Consider the following 14540-nt stretch of genomic DNA (forward strand, 5'->3'; position numbering starts at 1 on the left):
AGGTGGATTCATTCAGTAGTTATAGCTATTTGAATTTTAAAACAATTGGACAATGTAAATTATTAAGTATTACAAGTAAACACAAATTTTTAAGTACCTGTGATATAAGTAAGTGTTTAAAATGTTCCCCTCCCATCATCTGACAATGTAGTAATCAAAGCCAGGAATCAATAACTATTACCAATAACACAACTACTGTTAGAATTTGTAAGTGGCAGATTGAGTCATACACATCATCCACAGAAACTTAACGTTTGGGCAGGTATTATAGGAAATCAAATTATGGGCCCATTATTTATCAATGGTAATTTAAATGGTGACTCGTATCTAGCAATGCTCCAAAATGAGATTATTCCTGCACTACAAGCTGCTCTTGGTCGACAATTTCAAAGCATTTATTTCCAACAAGATGGCGCGCCACCACACTTTGCTCTCCTTGTTAGAGAATACTTGGATACAATATTCCTTCACAGATGGATTGGAAGACGCTGTGCAGTAGAGTGGCCTGCTCGTTCCCCTGATTTAGTCTTTGGGGATACCTCAAAGATAAAGTTTATTGTACTAAGCCTCGAGATTTGGCGCACCTAAGAAATCTCATAGTCCAAGAAGCTCAAGATATTCCTCGTGACTACCTTCAAAATGCAGTGGATGGCTTTTACAACCGCCTAGGACATTGCCAGACGATGGGAGGGGAACATTTTGAACACTTAGTTTGATAAGAGGTAAAATTGGTGTTTACTTGTAATACTTAATAATTTACATTGTCCAATTGTTTTAAAATTCAAATAGCTATAACTACTGAATGAATCCACCTTTTGAAGTCCGGTTTGCGGAATTGTATTCTGCTAAGTAAGACCTTTAATTTGATACCAAACTTGACCTATGCTGCTATTTAAGAATTTTGTCTGACTCCTTGTGGACCGTCCCCCAAATGGATTATCTGGTCGGTAATTGGGCAGATGTGTGCGTTACTATCACCAATAAGCACGTATGAACTTTGGTATTTCTTTCTATTGTGGTTTAAAAATTAAAAAAGAGGTTCCAGACTTAATTGTCACCCTGTATGTACTATTAGTTATATTGCACAATGTATTAGTTATATATAATTGTATCAGAGTTAAGTACAAGCTGTCATAATAAATCATTGTAATTAAAACATTGGGATTTTTCATTCTTACATGTATAAGATTTAAATATGAACCACCTCTTTTTTCTAAACATAGTACATTTAACCAAGGCCAGACTATAATACAAGTTGGAGTTCTGCCCCCTGCCACCTACATCATACTTTAAAAAGGTAAAAGGTTCTCAAGTATGGCATTTAATTATTTTCAATTCCAAAATAAAAACCATATAATATTAACAATTCTGAGGTCAAGAGCTTATATAATTCCATCTAAATATGAGATAGTAGCTCTCTCCCCAAAATTCACAAAAAAGTGTTTTAAATCTAAATCTGTGTCTGTGTCAACCATTCTGTTCTTTTGGGTAAACTTGAAAGATATGGCTTGAACGGTGCAGCTCTCTCACTCCTTTCCTCATATCTCTCTGAGAGAAAGCAGACAGTTTCTGTAACAAATAAAGGACAACTTCAAAGAGGTTGGTTGAGGACCAGCTCAGGAGTGCCTCAAGGCTCCGTACTTGGTCCTTTTTTATTTTCTATATATATAAACGACCTTCCTTCCAATATGAAATCAGACATTGTTTGCTATGCGGATGACACAACTGCTCTATCTTCTTGTCGTGATATTCACAGCCTCGAAATTATTATGAATCAGTCGTATGTCAGCTTGAATAAGTGGTTTGAGTCAAATGGTCTCCTATTGAATGAAGAAAAAACTAAAATCATGGTTTTCTCACCAACTTCTCGTGATATAGCGGGTTTCAGCGTAAATGGTATCAACCCATCAGAGTCTGCCTCTCTTCTTGGTGTTGTCATTGATTACAAGCTCAACTGGTCTAAACATATAGATACGCTATGCTCAAAGCTGTCTTCAATTACCTTTGCTTTTCGAGTTTTAATGCCTGCAGTTGGTAAAGAAACTATCGTTCAAATTTACTATGCTTATGTATACAGTAGACTGAAATATGCTATTGGATTCTGGGGATCTTCTAGTGAAATTTTAAGGGTATTTAGATTCCAAAAAAGAATTGTTCGCATTATGTCTGCAGCAGGTAATCGTGCTCACTGTAAGCCTTTTTTTCAGCAACTGAATCTCCTCACTCTTCCAAGCATCTATATACTTGAAGTTTTGACTTTCTTCAAAAATAACCCACATCTTTTTGCAGAGAACACTTTTAATCATCAGTACGATACCCGCCACAGGGGTAATATGGTCTACCCGATCCATAGATTGACAATATTCGAAAGGGGCATGCACTATTCAGCTCTACGGCTCTATAACGCGCTGCCTCGGCACCTGAAAAACATAACCAGCTCACAAATTTTTCTAAAAAACATTAAAACTATTTTGCTTGAAAAATGCCCATATTCTGTTCAAGAATTCCTGTCATATTGCACAAACATGTGAAATAACCTATGTTGACTATTTGATTGTTGATTTTATTTAATTGTTATTGTTATATTTATATACGTACTATTTTATCTATGACTTATTTCATGTAACTTTATGTTATTAACGAAATAAATTATTTCTGATTCTGATTCTGATTCTGATTCTGATAAATTTATTCCATACTTTGAGGTGTGATGTTATTTTCAATCATATTCATACCACCTCCACCCCTCCTCCCAAAGCTAAGTTCTAGTTATGCCACTGCCTATGAGTATTATAAGATCCAGTAAATGTTTACATGGTTTTGACAGGTAAACAAATTTGGAGGTTATTGGTGTGTAGTGGATGTTAATTTAAAAGTTCTTTATTAGATTAATTTAGGAAATAAATTTGGAAATTATAAAAAAAATAATAGAAATCCTATAATTTTCGGATACATTTTAACAGTAACGACTTTATTACAAACATTCTAATTTAAAGAAAACTCATCGCACAATGAACAAATAAATTGCGTTATATTATTGTCAGAACAAACTAACAACACGCCGGGTTCGGGTTGGTTAGTTGTTTATAATCAGTACACACACACACACACACACACACACTCAAGACAGTTCTATCGGACTATCAGTTTCGTCGGCATCGGCTTGATATTGTGATCGTTAATGTTTGACCATGTCGTGTCATCAAACACACATATCAGTTGTCACAAGCAGAGATTGATTTACAATGGCATATTTATTCTAATACCAATTTTTAAAACCTTTTACAACATTAAACACTTAAATTTATTTCAATTTATACAAATTATTATTATGAAAACTATAATTAGAGATGACTATACATTTTTAGACTTCTGTCGGAGATCTTTTTTATCTGCCATTGAAGCCTTTGAGATAACTCAGGATATTGTACAGTAAAGTCTTACCAAACACAAAGATATTAGTTAAATTAGTAAATACCTGCATTGACATTTGCGTGTAATACATCCGGTTCTTTCATATAATTGTACTGGCGCACGGCACTATACCAGTAGGAAGCCACTTCCTGTCCTGTCACATCTGTCTGCAGCATATTTGTCAAGCGACAAAACAGATTCTGACCAACATCCTTCGCTTGTTGATAGAAGAATGTATTTGTATGAGCCAAATGGTTTGCCCATGACTGCGCCCTCTCACACAGCTGAAATCAGGGGGTACATGACACAAGTAAGTAAGTTGATTATTTATTTAGACTGTACAGCATTGATCCGTTGTATTAAATTGAACAAATAAGTCCTTATAAGTTAACTTATACAATTCTAGCAACATAAGGTCATTTTTTAATTGTCCATACTGGTTAAGACTCCAAAGTCTCGTTATAAAGACTAGGGCTACACCAATTCGTCTTCCTCTCGATCTTAATGAACTTGGAGCTCACTATAGTATGAAGTTAACATGGTGGGTCCATATAGGCAGGCTCCAGTCACAATGTTCAATGATAGCATACCATAGGTTTCATTATCTCTACTACCTCTGTGATGACAGCTAAAACGTTATTATGACATTTACATCTGTACTTGCTATCACTTTCTTTATTAGACCAATAAACATTTCTCATTACTGTCTCTTAGCAATGAGGGTCTCTTAAATTCCATTCAAGAGGCTCAATCATAATGTCCAATCTCTGAATCATAGGCGTTTTAAACTAAATTTCATAAGCAAGGCTATACGTACATCTGGTCACAGTTTCAAATTAGTCGTATAGCTTTGACTATTTTTTTACATGTTCGGCAACATAAATATAATTTATAGAAAATAGGAAAAGGGTACCAAGTTGAATAGACGAATATTACAAAAATTAGTATACCTTTCCTCAAAACGGTCCCATTTTTATTCAGATATTTTAATTATTAGTGTTGTTTGAGCTGTTTATAAAAAAAAAACTGTACTTCCTCTAACGAAATAGTGCTTAACATTTCATCTAGGTTTACATTTAAAAATCGCTAAAAAGAACTCTTATATTGCTTATTATAGGACAAAACCCGTAATATATCATTATTAACCATAACGTGGTAGGTAATTTCAATTTGTAAATCCAAAACGAAGATAAAAATACACTTTGTAGGCTCCCAATTTTTATTGGTAGGATATAGAATCAAAGTTTAAAAAAAATAATTAAGATTGTAACACCTTTTAATTTTCAGAACAGTCTCTCTGTCTAAGAATTTTAAGTAAGAAACCTTTTCCCCAAAAATCAGAATTTCACTGGCTATGCATGTCAGTTTTTAAGACGTGATTATGCGTGGTACAATTTTAAAGTAATTTAATGAAAATATCAATTGAAAAGTGTTTATGCCAATCATTTCGAAAATCAGGCATACAACTGTGAATATATAGCACTATTTAGTAAAATAAGTACACAAACACGAAAGTAGCTTTTTTAACTCTTCAGGATACAATTTTTGAAAAAAAAAAACCTTTTTGTATTACAGTGGGGAGGTGGTCTAGAAGACCCAATGTACTAGTTAAAGTTATAGTATATAAAGTAGTTGAAAGCTGAGGTACATACTTGAGGACATAGAGTGAGGGATGGAACACTATGTCGCTGTCTGTACACATTGTGCCAACATAGGCACTCAGCTATGAAGTCACTGTCTAACCAATCAGTACCCAACTCCTCTTGTTCTGTAACTATTCCGGGCTTGTTGCTCAGAATCTGAAAGACAATTATGACATTAAAATCTTACTCTGGTAATTTTAAACTATTTGTCTTGTACAATCATTTTTGCACTGTAAACACAAAACTCACATGGACGATGTATATGGAAATATGTGAATACACAGAAACAAAATGAGTTTTCAAGAAATAAGAGTGTTATTATAAAAGACATTGCACTATTAGTTTTCCACTATTTGCATTGCATTGTTTTTTGGTCATACTGGCAATATTACCTCTGCATACAAGTAGCCCAATCGAAATTTTTATCAGCAAGACCTTTTAAATTCATTTCATGGATATCCACGACTCTTATTCTTTATGATCTTAACCGTAAACACGGTGTTTGGAGCTTTAGAATTAACAACCTAAGCTGAGTCCATCTTTTCCGGGTTATTAATGATAATAATGTAACTACTTCTGCATCATCTACATGTCTGTACATTACCCTTGGCAAAACAATTTTCATCCAGACATACAGAGCATCACGCTACATAAAAATGTCACAGCTCCGATATTGCAACGGATTTTAAGTGAACTTGATTATTTATTTTTCTGTCATTGTACCCTTGTCTTACAATCTACGTTTTCGCCTACCCTATCTAGACTTATTGACGATGAAGTAAACTGGAAATACGATCTATTGATCTAGATAATCATATGACTACCCCAGTAGACTTGTATATAACCGATGGTATTGATAATGCTGTTAATTATTTTACAACATGCTTAATAAAACCAACATAGAGTGAAATTGTTAATATTTAACCCCAAAATCGCACAAGGCTCTCTCAATACAGACATCACTTTTCAATGTTTGTATTTCACTTGGATGTTTTCAAGGTTTGGAAGCATAGTACTGAAATTACTGTGCTCCACGGCTCCAAAAAAAAACCTAAAAATTTCCCAAATAACTACTGTCTGATCAGCCTTCTTTCATAAATTTCTAAGTTGCTGAAGAAAATTACTTAGAAAAGAATGTTTAAGTATTTATATTCATTTACAGTTATTCCTTTCTTCAACGACTCATCAAATGAGGGGGCTTAGAATCAAAACTCGCCATGTCCAATTTTTTTGAGAAATTGAGTTAGGAGTGTGATCTTATTCTCTATGCATGGCCTCTATTCAGATGTGTAGATAGTATGAATCAAAACTTGCCAAAACCTGTTTAAATATATAGTTAAATATCAGGGGTTAGAAACATAACTGGTCTTGTCCAACACGCTGTTGGAATCAAAACCGGCCTTGTCCACTTGGTAACAAAAAATCGCCATGTCCCTTAGAAACAGATGGCTGATTAAGTTGACAGGAATCATAACTGACCATTTTAACATTACTACACTTTTCCTTTTCTTTCCCTTTTAATTTGGAAACAGTTTCCTAGTTTTTAATTACTATGGAAACTACATGGTGGAAATTGAAAAAAAATACTAACAGCTGGCAATGCTGGCAATGGCATTTATTGTTGTTCTTTGGAATGAGATGTATTTGTAGTAGGTTCTAAATCTAACCTATACACTGTTATTCATTTTTAATTACCTTGCTAGGAGCATTATATTAGTTTAAAAACTTCTTGGTGAAAGTTTTAAACATTATAATGAATAATACAAAATTACGAGCTACTCCAGGAAGAGGTCAAAGTCTGTGATGATAGAGTTGTTATTTTCTTATATGATTACCAAAAAAAATCTTGTCTTACTCAGGTTCCTGACCAGGCAGCATACTATTCCCGCCAGTTATATTATAACAACTTTACTATGTGTAAAGGATGATCAAAAGATCCTCAGTCAAAAGAAAATGTTTTTCTTTATGTTTGGAAAGAAAATGAAGGCTCGAATGATATTGCATCCGCAATTTATCACAGTCTTTGTCATACAGAATTTACAAACGATCGTGAAGAGGTAAGGCTGATATCAGATGGGTGTGGTGGCCAAAATAAGAACACTTCGGTGGTAGCAATGTTATCCTATTTGGCTTGCACATGATGCTCCAAATCATGTTAATAAAGTGCAGATTTTCCCAGTAGTCGGGCATTCATATATTCCTCCAGATCGTGTTTTGGACGAATAGAGAAGGTGTTGAGGAAGAAAGATACCATCGTTCTTCCAGAGGATTATTTGCAAGTTTTTAAAGATCATGGAACTACAATCGAACATGGTAAGGACAGTGAAATTTTTGATTGGAAAGCATAGCAAGGATGACGTGCTTAAGCGCACAACAAATTGGCATTTCCAATTTAAATAAATCGAAAAGGATTTTTATTAAAAGATCAAGAAATGGCGGCGTCGTTGTTAGAGGCGAAGAGCATTATAGGAGGGATTTTGGTAAATAAAAGGGTGTTTGTAAGAAAGGGAAGTCCATTAATTTTATGTCTAAAGTGTTTGTTTCTTCCAATGTCAAAAGTAAAACCCGAAAAACTCAATGATGTGGATAATTTATTTAAAAAACATTTCAGTGAAGATTGGCAAAATGAACCTTCACTATAAACAAGTTTTGACATCAGCTGATCATGTTGTGAATAATAATAATAGCAATGATGAAGATTGGTGTGAACCACGAAATTTTATTGAGGAAGCTAAGGTATAGTTTCATTTTCAAGCCTAGTTAAGCCTTTTGTTTAGCTTTTAAAATAAAAATTTATTACTTTTTTTAGCAAAACAACTAGTTTAGATTTTGTAACACTGTACAGTTTTGTAACAATAAAAGTGTGTTTTTTCTCAACCTGTAAACGTTTCATTATTATTACTAGCAATAAAACCAATTGTTTCTCTATTTCTCTATTTGAAGATAAGAAACAAAACTAGTTATGTCCAACAGTTTGTAACAAAACTTGCCATGTCCAAACTATTTTATGCTATAAAAGTCCTTTTATTCAACCTTTTAGGCTTGAAATGGATCTTATTAGACATTACTTTTCATCCTTTAACACATTAATTACCATAAAAAACTATGTTGCAAAAGATAAAATATCCCAAACAGTTTTTTTTTGGATTTGTGAACATTTACCCATAATGGACATGACGAGTTTTGATTCTAGCCCCCTCAAATATTAAGAACCAGTGAAACATCAATCAAGGCTTTGAAAAATGACTTCGAATGCAGTAGAATTACTGCAGTATTCTTAGATGACCCGTAAGCATTTTGACAATGTTTGCACGGCGCCTACTTTATAAATTATACTACTTTGGTAGTCCTTTGTACATACGAGTTCATTTACAATCTTTATTGACTGTTTGCTCCTTTTCTGCCAAACCTCACCGTACGCTTACAGCAGTGCACCTAGTAAGAGCAGGGGTCCCTCAAGGCTCGATATTGAGTCCTAGATTTTCAATATTTTCCTTTCTGACCATACCAGATCTTTTCTTGCCCTTTTTACCGTTGACACGGCCATCATAACTCAACACTGTAACATAAATTAAGCAAAAACGTTAGTACAAACTAGTGTTAGAACTTTAGCAAATTGATTTAAGAGTGGGAAACTCGCTGTAAATGTAACGAATTATAAGAATAATGTATTTTCTTTGAGAAAGTATATTACGCCACCGAAAATTTTAATAGAAGGCACCTTAATCTCATGAAATGCGCCAAAGCATGTCTCATCATGACAAGGACGTAGCCAGTGCTTCAGGACGTAGCCAGAGTCCAGACCTCCAAATTTTCAACTTTTTAATTGCTTTTTTTATTAAACGGTTATTATTATTTAAATAATTCAGTAATACTGACATGTACTGCTGAAAAATCGTTCTCAACAAAGCAACGGGTCAAGAACCTGGAACGATATGGGGCCTTACTCTCTGTCCACTACGGGAAAATATCAGTTATCTGGACCCCACTAAAACTTTTGCCCAGCTACGTTCTTGCATCTTGATCATTAATTACTTAGGTGTGTATCTTGGTAAGAAATTATCGTGGAACTTACATACGAAAACAAAATTAATACAAGCCTATACACGATTACCTATTTGTGTTGCACAATGGGACTCTTTTCTAAAGCCGGCTTGCACATTAATGATTTATAAAGCTATACTGATGGCCTTTAGAATCTACGCCTGTCTAGTTTGAGGACTATGCCTTTATTCTGATAAAATGAACAGTATTCAAATTTTTCAAAGTTAGCTATTGAGAATTGCAGTTGCCCATGGTTCATTCTAAATTACCACTTCCACAAAGAATTATAACTTGATTCAATTGGTGAGTTTATTAAGATAACGTCTTTTAGCTCATTTACACTGTGTTACGTTACAAATCGAAAAGAGCCAACTTTAAGACGACGTCTGAAATCAAGACTTCCTCAGAACATGTTAAACTTATTGGAAGACATGCCTAACGAAAGATCGGTTTTATTAAAATTTCCAATCCTAGTATGATGTTTAAATATTGCATTTCAGTTACATGGTGTAATTTTCTTCATATTCGTTAGTTTGTTATGTGTATAATTTAATTATATTGGACCAGAAGTAAATATTGTTAAAAAAAATAACAGAAGCATATTTTGGCCATATGTACGAGAAGTGTGTTTTTCTGGCTTGAAGATAATATCTTAGTCTGAGGCCCAAGTTTGTTGAATTATGATCGCCTGATTTTCCTTCGGCAGGAAGTTATCATCATCATCTAAAAGGAAGGTGAACTGGAGCTAAACTCAACATTCACACTGATTCAACTCTACCTGCCATAGCTCATTATGTGTATCATCATCTAGTTTCTCGTATCGTCCTCATCACTTTTTCATGGATCGTAGAATATTTACCAAGAATATGTTTGTACTAACATTATTTTGAAACGTAATTAAAGAATATAGTAACCTGTAAATTAATACCACTATGAAAATATACGAATACAGCTAAACGCTATTGTATGTATTTACCTTAATCTGTGAATATAATATACAAACAATCTATTAAGATATTTTTAATATATCTGAGAAGAAGCGCCTCCATTTTGAAAACCATTAAAAAGTTAACACCATTTTGTAGCCATTCAATTGTTCTGCTTCTATTTTCTATTTGAAGTGTAGGTCCTGCTCATTCAATTCTTTCAAATTAAACACTGATAATAAATTCTTATAATATATTCGTACTATTTTCTTTGTTGATTAACACTTTGAAATCACACTCCTACTTTTACTAACGATTATTGTACTGTTGAAGCTTTATGACATAAACTAGTGGTTTCATATTTTTAACTTCGAATGGAGTTTCTCATTACCAGCGAAATTAGGTTAGTATCCATGCGTGAACATTGGACAAGTTTTGTACACCCGAATTACGACTAACTTCAAAATATGTTATATTTGTGGTAGTAATGGAGATTCAAAATTTAATATACTGTAGATTTCATAAATTGTAAAAAAATGTGAGAATAATTTTCACTATATATTTTAATTTATGGTTGTTCTCGAATTTTTAATATGTCGTGTTTTACTTTCAAAATGTTTATAAAGATATGTGCAATCATTACTGGTCATATCTTTGATATCTTCTAATAACCGTCTAATATTTTAATAAGTTATATTTATCCTTAAAACTAATACAATACTGCTCGTCACTGTCATTTTAAGAAGAGGTTACCTGAAGAAATGTTTTCTACAGTTCAGTCAGACTGAAATTACCCAGAGGCACATCACTTGTGATTTGGATTGGTTCAAGTCTTTCACTTTATTAGTTACACAAGAGATGGATTAGGAGTGATGTGGTCTGGGGGATTAGTTCAATTAGTTCTGAGTTAACGAAGTGTAATGGCAAGTGACAACCCCTTCATCCCTGTTTCACGACCGCAGGCAGCGCTGCTCTTGGCAAGCGGATTATAGTTGCGATTCTAGGGAGCCGACTCGAATAGAGGCATTAGCCTATCACTTGCTACTCCATTAACGCAGCGAGTGAGAGACACGATAAGTTCATTTCTCGACAGGATGGGCGCGCCACAGTACCGCTTCACACACCACAGGAAGCGTCCGAGCGCTCACTTTAGTGATGCATCAATTTATAGCATTGGATGGGTTATCTCTTTTTTAACTATTACAATAAAAGGTTCGAAAGAGCGTAGCGATTACAGATTACGAGAGGCCATGGGTTCAATTTCTAGGAAGGACAATACAATTTTAAAAATTGTTACAAACGTATTTTTCTAAAAAAAAGTGTAATGTTACCAATTACATATATCATAAACGTTGAAAGAAATCCCTTAAGAAAAAAGTCACTTATATTGAAAATAACGGACTTGTACTTAGGATTTTAAAACACACTAAGTCCACAAAGTCATGGCATAATTTTAATTGTTTATAGCTATAGTCTATTACTGATCCAGGTAATTGTACTTGTACACATAGTAATATTGTACGTGATCATATAGTAATATTGTACGTGATCACACAGTAATATTGTTCTTTGTCACACGGTAATATTGTAATTAGGTTTAACAATATTCTACAAAGTCATGTTACACTTTTAATTTTTTTATAACTACTCTGCTAATGATCACAGGTCTATGAAACAGTTGTAAATTAAAACAGCCGCTTATAATGTTTAGTTTTCATTAATTGAGTTACCCATTCTTGTCATCTAGTAAGCGTGGCTAACGATTTTACAAGGCATGGCAACTTTGTAAAGAAAATATCAGTGTGTTTTGTGCAAAGTTTAATTCTATGATTTCATTGAAACGTGAGTATTGTCGAGTGTATAATACAAATCACCCTGACAAATACAATATTGATCTATGGGATAAGAAATTTAAGGACATACGACTTATTGGACAAAAGTTGACAAATATAACAAAAACAAGAAATAAAACTGTCGAGAACATTGAAAACAGTTCTTTGTAAGTACTCCAAAAAGTCTGAAATGTGGTTGAGTTCAATTTCGCAAGCCTACAGTTCACAAAGTTTTGAAGAAAAGAATACAATTTAATAGTTATACACTTCAAATATTGTATGCTTTGAAGCCAGATGATAAATTAAAGTGATATAACTTTGCTATTGATATTTTGTATAAACATGACCTGGATAAATAAATAGCATTGTTTTTGGATGAGGCTACCTTTTTTCTTATCTAAAAATGAGCATCATCATCATAACGTTTGTATCTGGTGAAGTGAAAATCCTCATGTCTCATATTGACATGTCTCATGTCAGTAATATTAGAACATCAGCGCGGTTCACCTAAAATAAACGTTTGGCATGCTCTGTCCCTAAATCTTGTTATTGATTCTTTTTTTTTTTTTTTTTTTTTTGGCTGATAACACTATTAACAAATTTATCCATCTTTATATGTTTGAATATTTCGCTCTTCCACAAATGGAAAATAGAAATATGATTATTCAACACAATGGAGCAACTCCCCAATAAGGCAAAGTTGTTCGTGTTTTTCTGAACGATAAATTATCTGTATGTTGGATAGATTGAAGTGGATGGAAGCTTGATCACTCCCTCGTCGGACCTTAGTCCATTAGAATTATATTGGAGCTGTGTCACAAGTCAAGTTTAAGGTGAACGTATATTCGAAATGTTGAACAGTTAAAGCAAAAAATCAAAGCTGCGATTTAATCAGTTACACCAGAAGTCTTGAATAAAGTATGCGAGCATATCAGTGTTCGCTTGGACGTCTACAGAGCGATCCATAGTGCACATGCTGGCGCACTATCCATCAATCTAGTTGGCAAAGAACTATAACCAAGCTATCAAAAGTATCTTACAGTAATATTATTAATCCAAGCTGTATGTATAACGCTTTTGGTTTTTTAGTATTCTAGATATGTAATATTTTAGTACCAGACTTGGAGGCGCAGTTAGGTTCATTCGGGCCAAGAGGACTATGAATTAAAAAGGATTTTGGCTGAACCACGACAACCATTTGATAAATTTTATTTCTCACAGAACTTCAATTTTTAAAAGCATATTTTTATATGATTTCAGTTAGGTTTCCTGGTTAGCGATGCGATGCCGCACGTCAAAGGCATTGGCAGAAGAGAGGAAGAACAAGACCCGATTCCCGAAAGACAGATTTATTGACAACTAGCGGGCCCGGCGCGCTTTGCTGCGCATTTCAATAATTTTTTGCAAAAGTTGCCCGCGGCTTCGCACGCAATTTCCCGTTGAAAACAGTACACTATATTCACTTATTCTTTTTCTATCACATTCTAAACATTGCTGAGATAATTGATAGTCGTTCCATCGTGAGCCTCTTGGGCGTATTATGAAGGTATGTACCATATTCCTGCCTCTATCTAGCTGTTACCCACGGCTTCGCACGCAAATCTTAAGAACCGAAGTCCTTATATTACTTAGTAAATTTTTTTTTTTTTACTATAATAAATTTTAGATTAAATTAGTTATATCTCCGATGCCACGATTGAGCTTGCTTTGTTGTCTCGATCGAGAGAATATGTACACACGGAGTTTTGAGAACCATACTTCTGTCAAAAAAAACAACTAAGGTTGATTTTATAACATTCTTTATATTTGTAGCCAACGTAAGATAGTAATTATGATATCTGCATTACTCTTCTGATCAAGCATGAGCATGGTTTATATTAAATAAATATTGCAGTTAAAGGTGAATTTTTACGTCAAATTTGAATTGTATTATCTGGATAGTAAAGTCTATGTTTAACAGTGATTGCAAAAACAGTTTAAACAAAATTTGTCGTTTCTCTTAAGCTTACTCTATGCTTTAAAACTATAAGTGTAATATATGTTTACAAAGAACAGCTGATTAAAAATTTGAAAAGACGTTAACATATGTTTGCTGCAATGCATTTCTTATGGGTATTTCTGTAACCAGTGGGGCGGAATCCTGAATCGGGAAAGGGATGGGCATAGCTTATAAACCTTCTCCGTGGAAAAATACATATACGTACAAATTTTCATCATGATCGGTCCAATAGTTCACGATTCCATAAAGGACAAACATTCATTTTTATATATATAGATGAAATGTTTGTTTACCTTTCACTGTTGTCAAAAATAAATGAAAACTAAACTTAGGTGTATTAGGTATTTCCCGCGGTCAGTTCAGTTTTAAAAAGAAAAGAAATCATTAGCAAATTATTAACACCAAGGTAACTTTTCAACGATAATAGAATCATATTTTAATAACAGTAACTGTATAGGTGAATAAATGTAATTTAACATCTAAGGTAACCTCAATTTCTTCATGACTGTGAGCTCTCTCGTTGTATTTTTATGTAGTAGGCTAGTTAGTAATTTAATGACTCAGGAGTAGTTGGGTAGGGTACGATAAGCGGACCCGGTTTTTTATATCGAAATTGGCAAACAATATTACTTAATCATAACCATTGATATAATCAATCAATACTAATTAATTATTTTAAACA

The 14540-nt window shown here is 33.7% G+C and overlaps 1 protein-coding gene across 1 annotated transcript in view; it reads right to left on the minus strand.

Moving 5' to 3' along the window:
• LOC124360271 (cell wall protein PRY3-like) overlaps nucleotides 1–14540 on the minus strand; it is a 33853-nt gene that overhangs the window by 5545 nt on the left and 13768 nt on the right. The window contains exons 2-3 of the mRNA XM_046813728.1: nucleotides 5067–5213; nucleotides 3479–3698 (exon numbers count right to left, since the gene is read on the minus strand). Of these exons, the coding sequence (XP_046669684.1) occupies nucleotides 3479–3698; nucleotides 5067–5213 (367 nt within the window). The remainder of the gene's footprint in view (nucleotides 1–3478; nucleotides 3699–5066; nucleotides 5214–14540) is intronic.

Source organism: Homalodisca vitripennis, chromosome 4 (genome assembly GCF_021130785.1).
Source record: "Homalodisca vitripennis isolate AUS2020 chromosome 4, UT_GWSS_2.1, whole genome shotgun sequence".
Lineage (NCBI taxonomy): Eukaryota > Metazoa > Arthropoda > Insecta > Hemiptera > Cicadellidae > Homalodisca > Homalodisca vitripennis.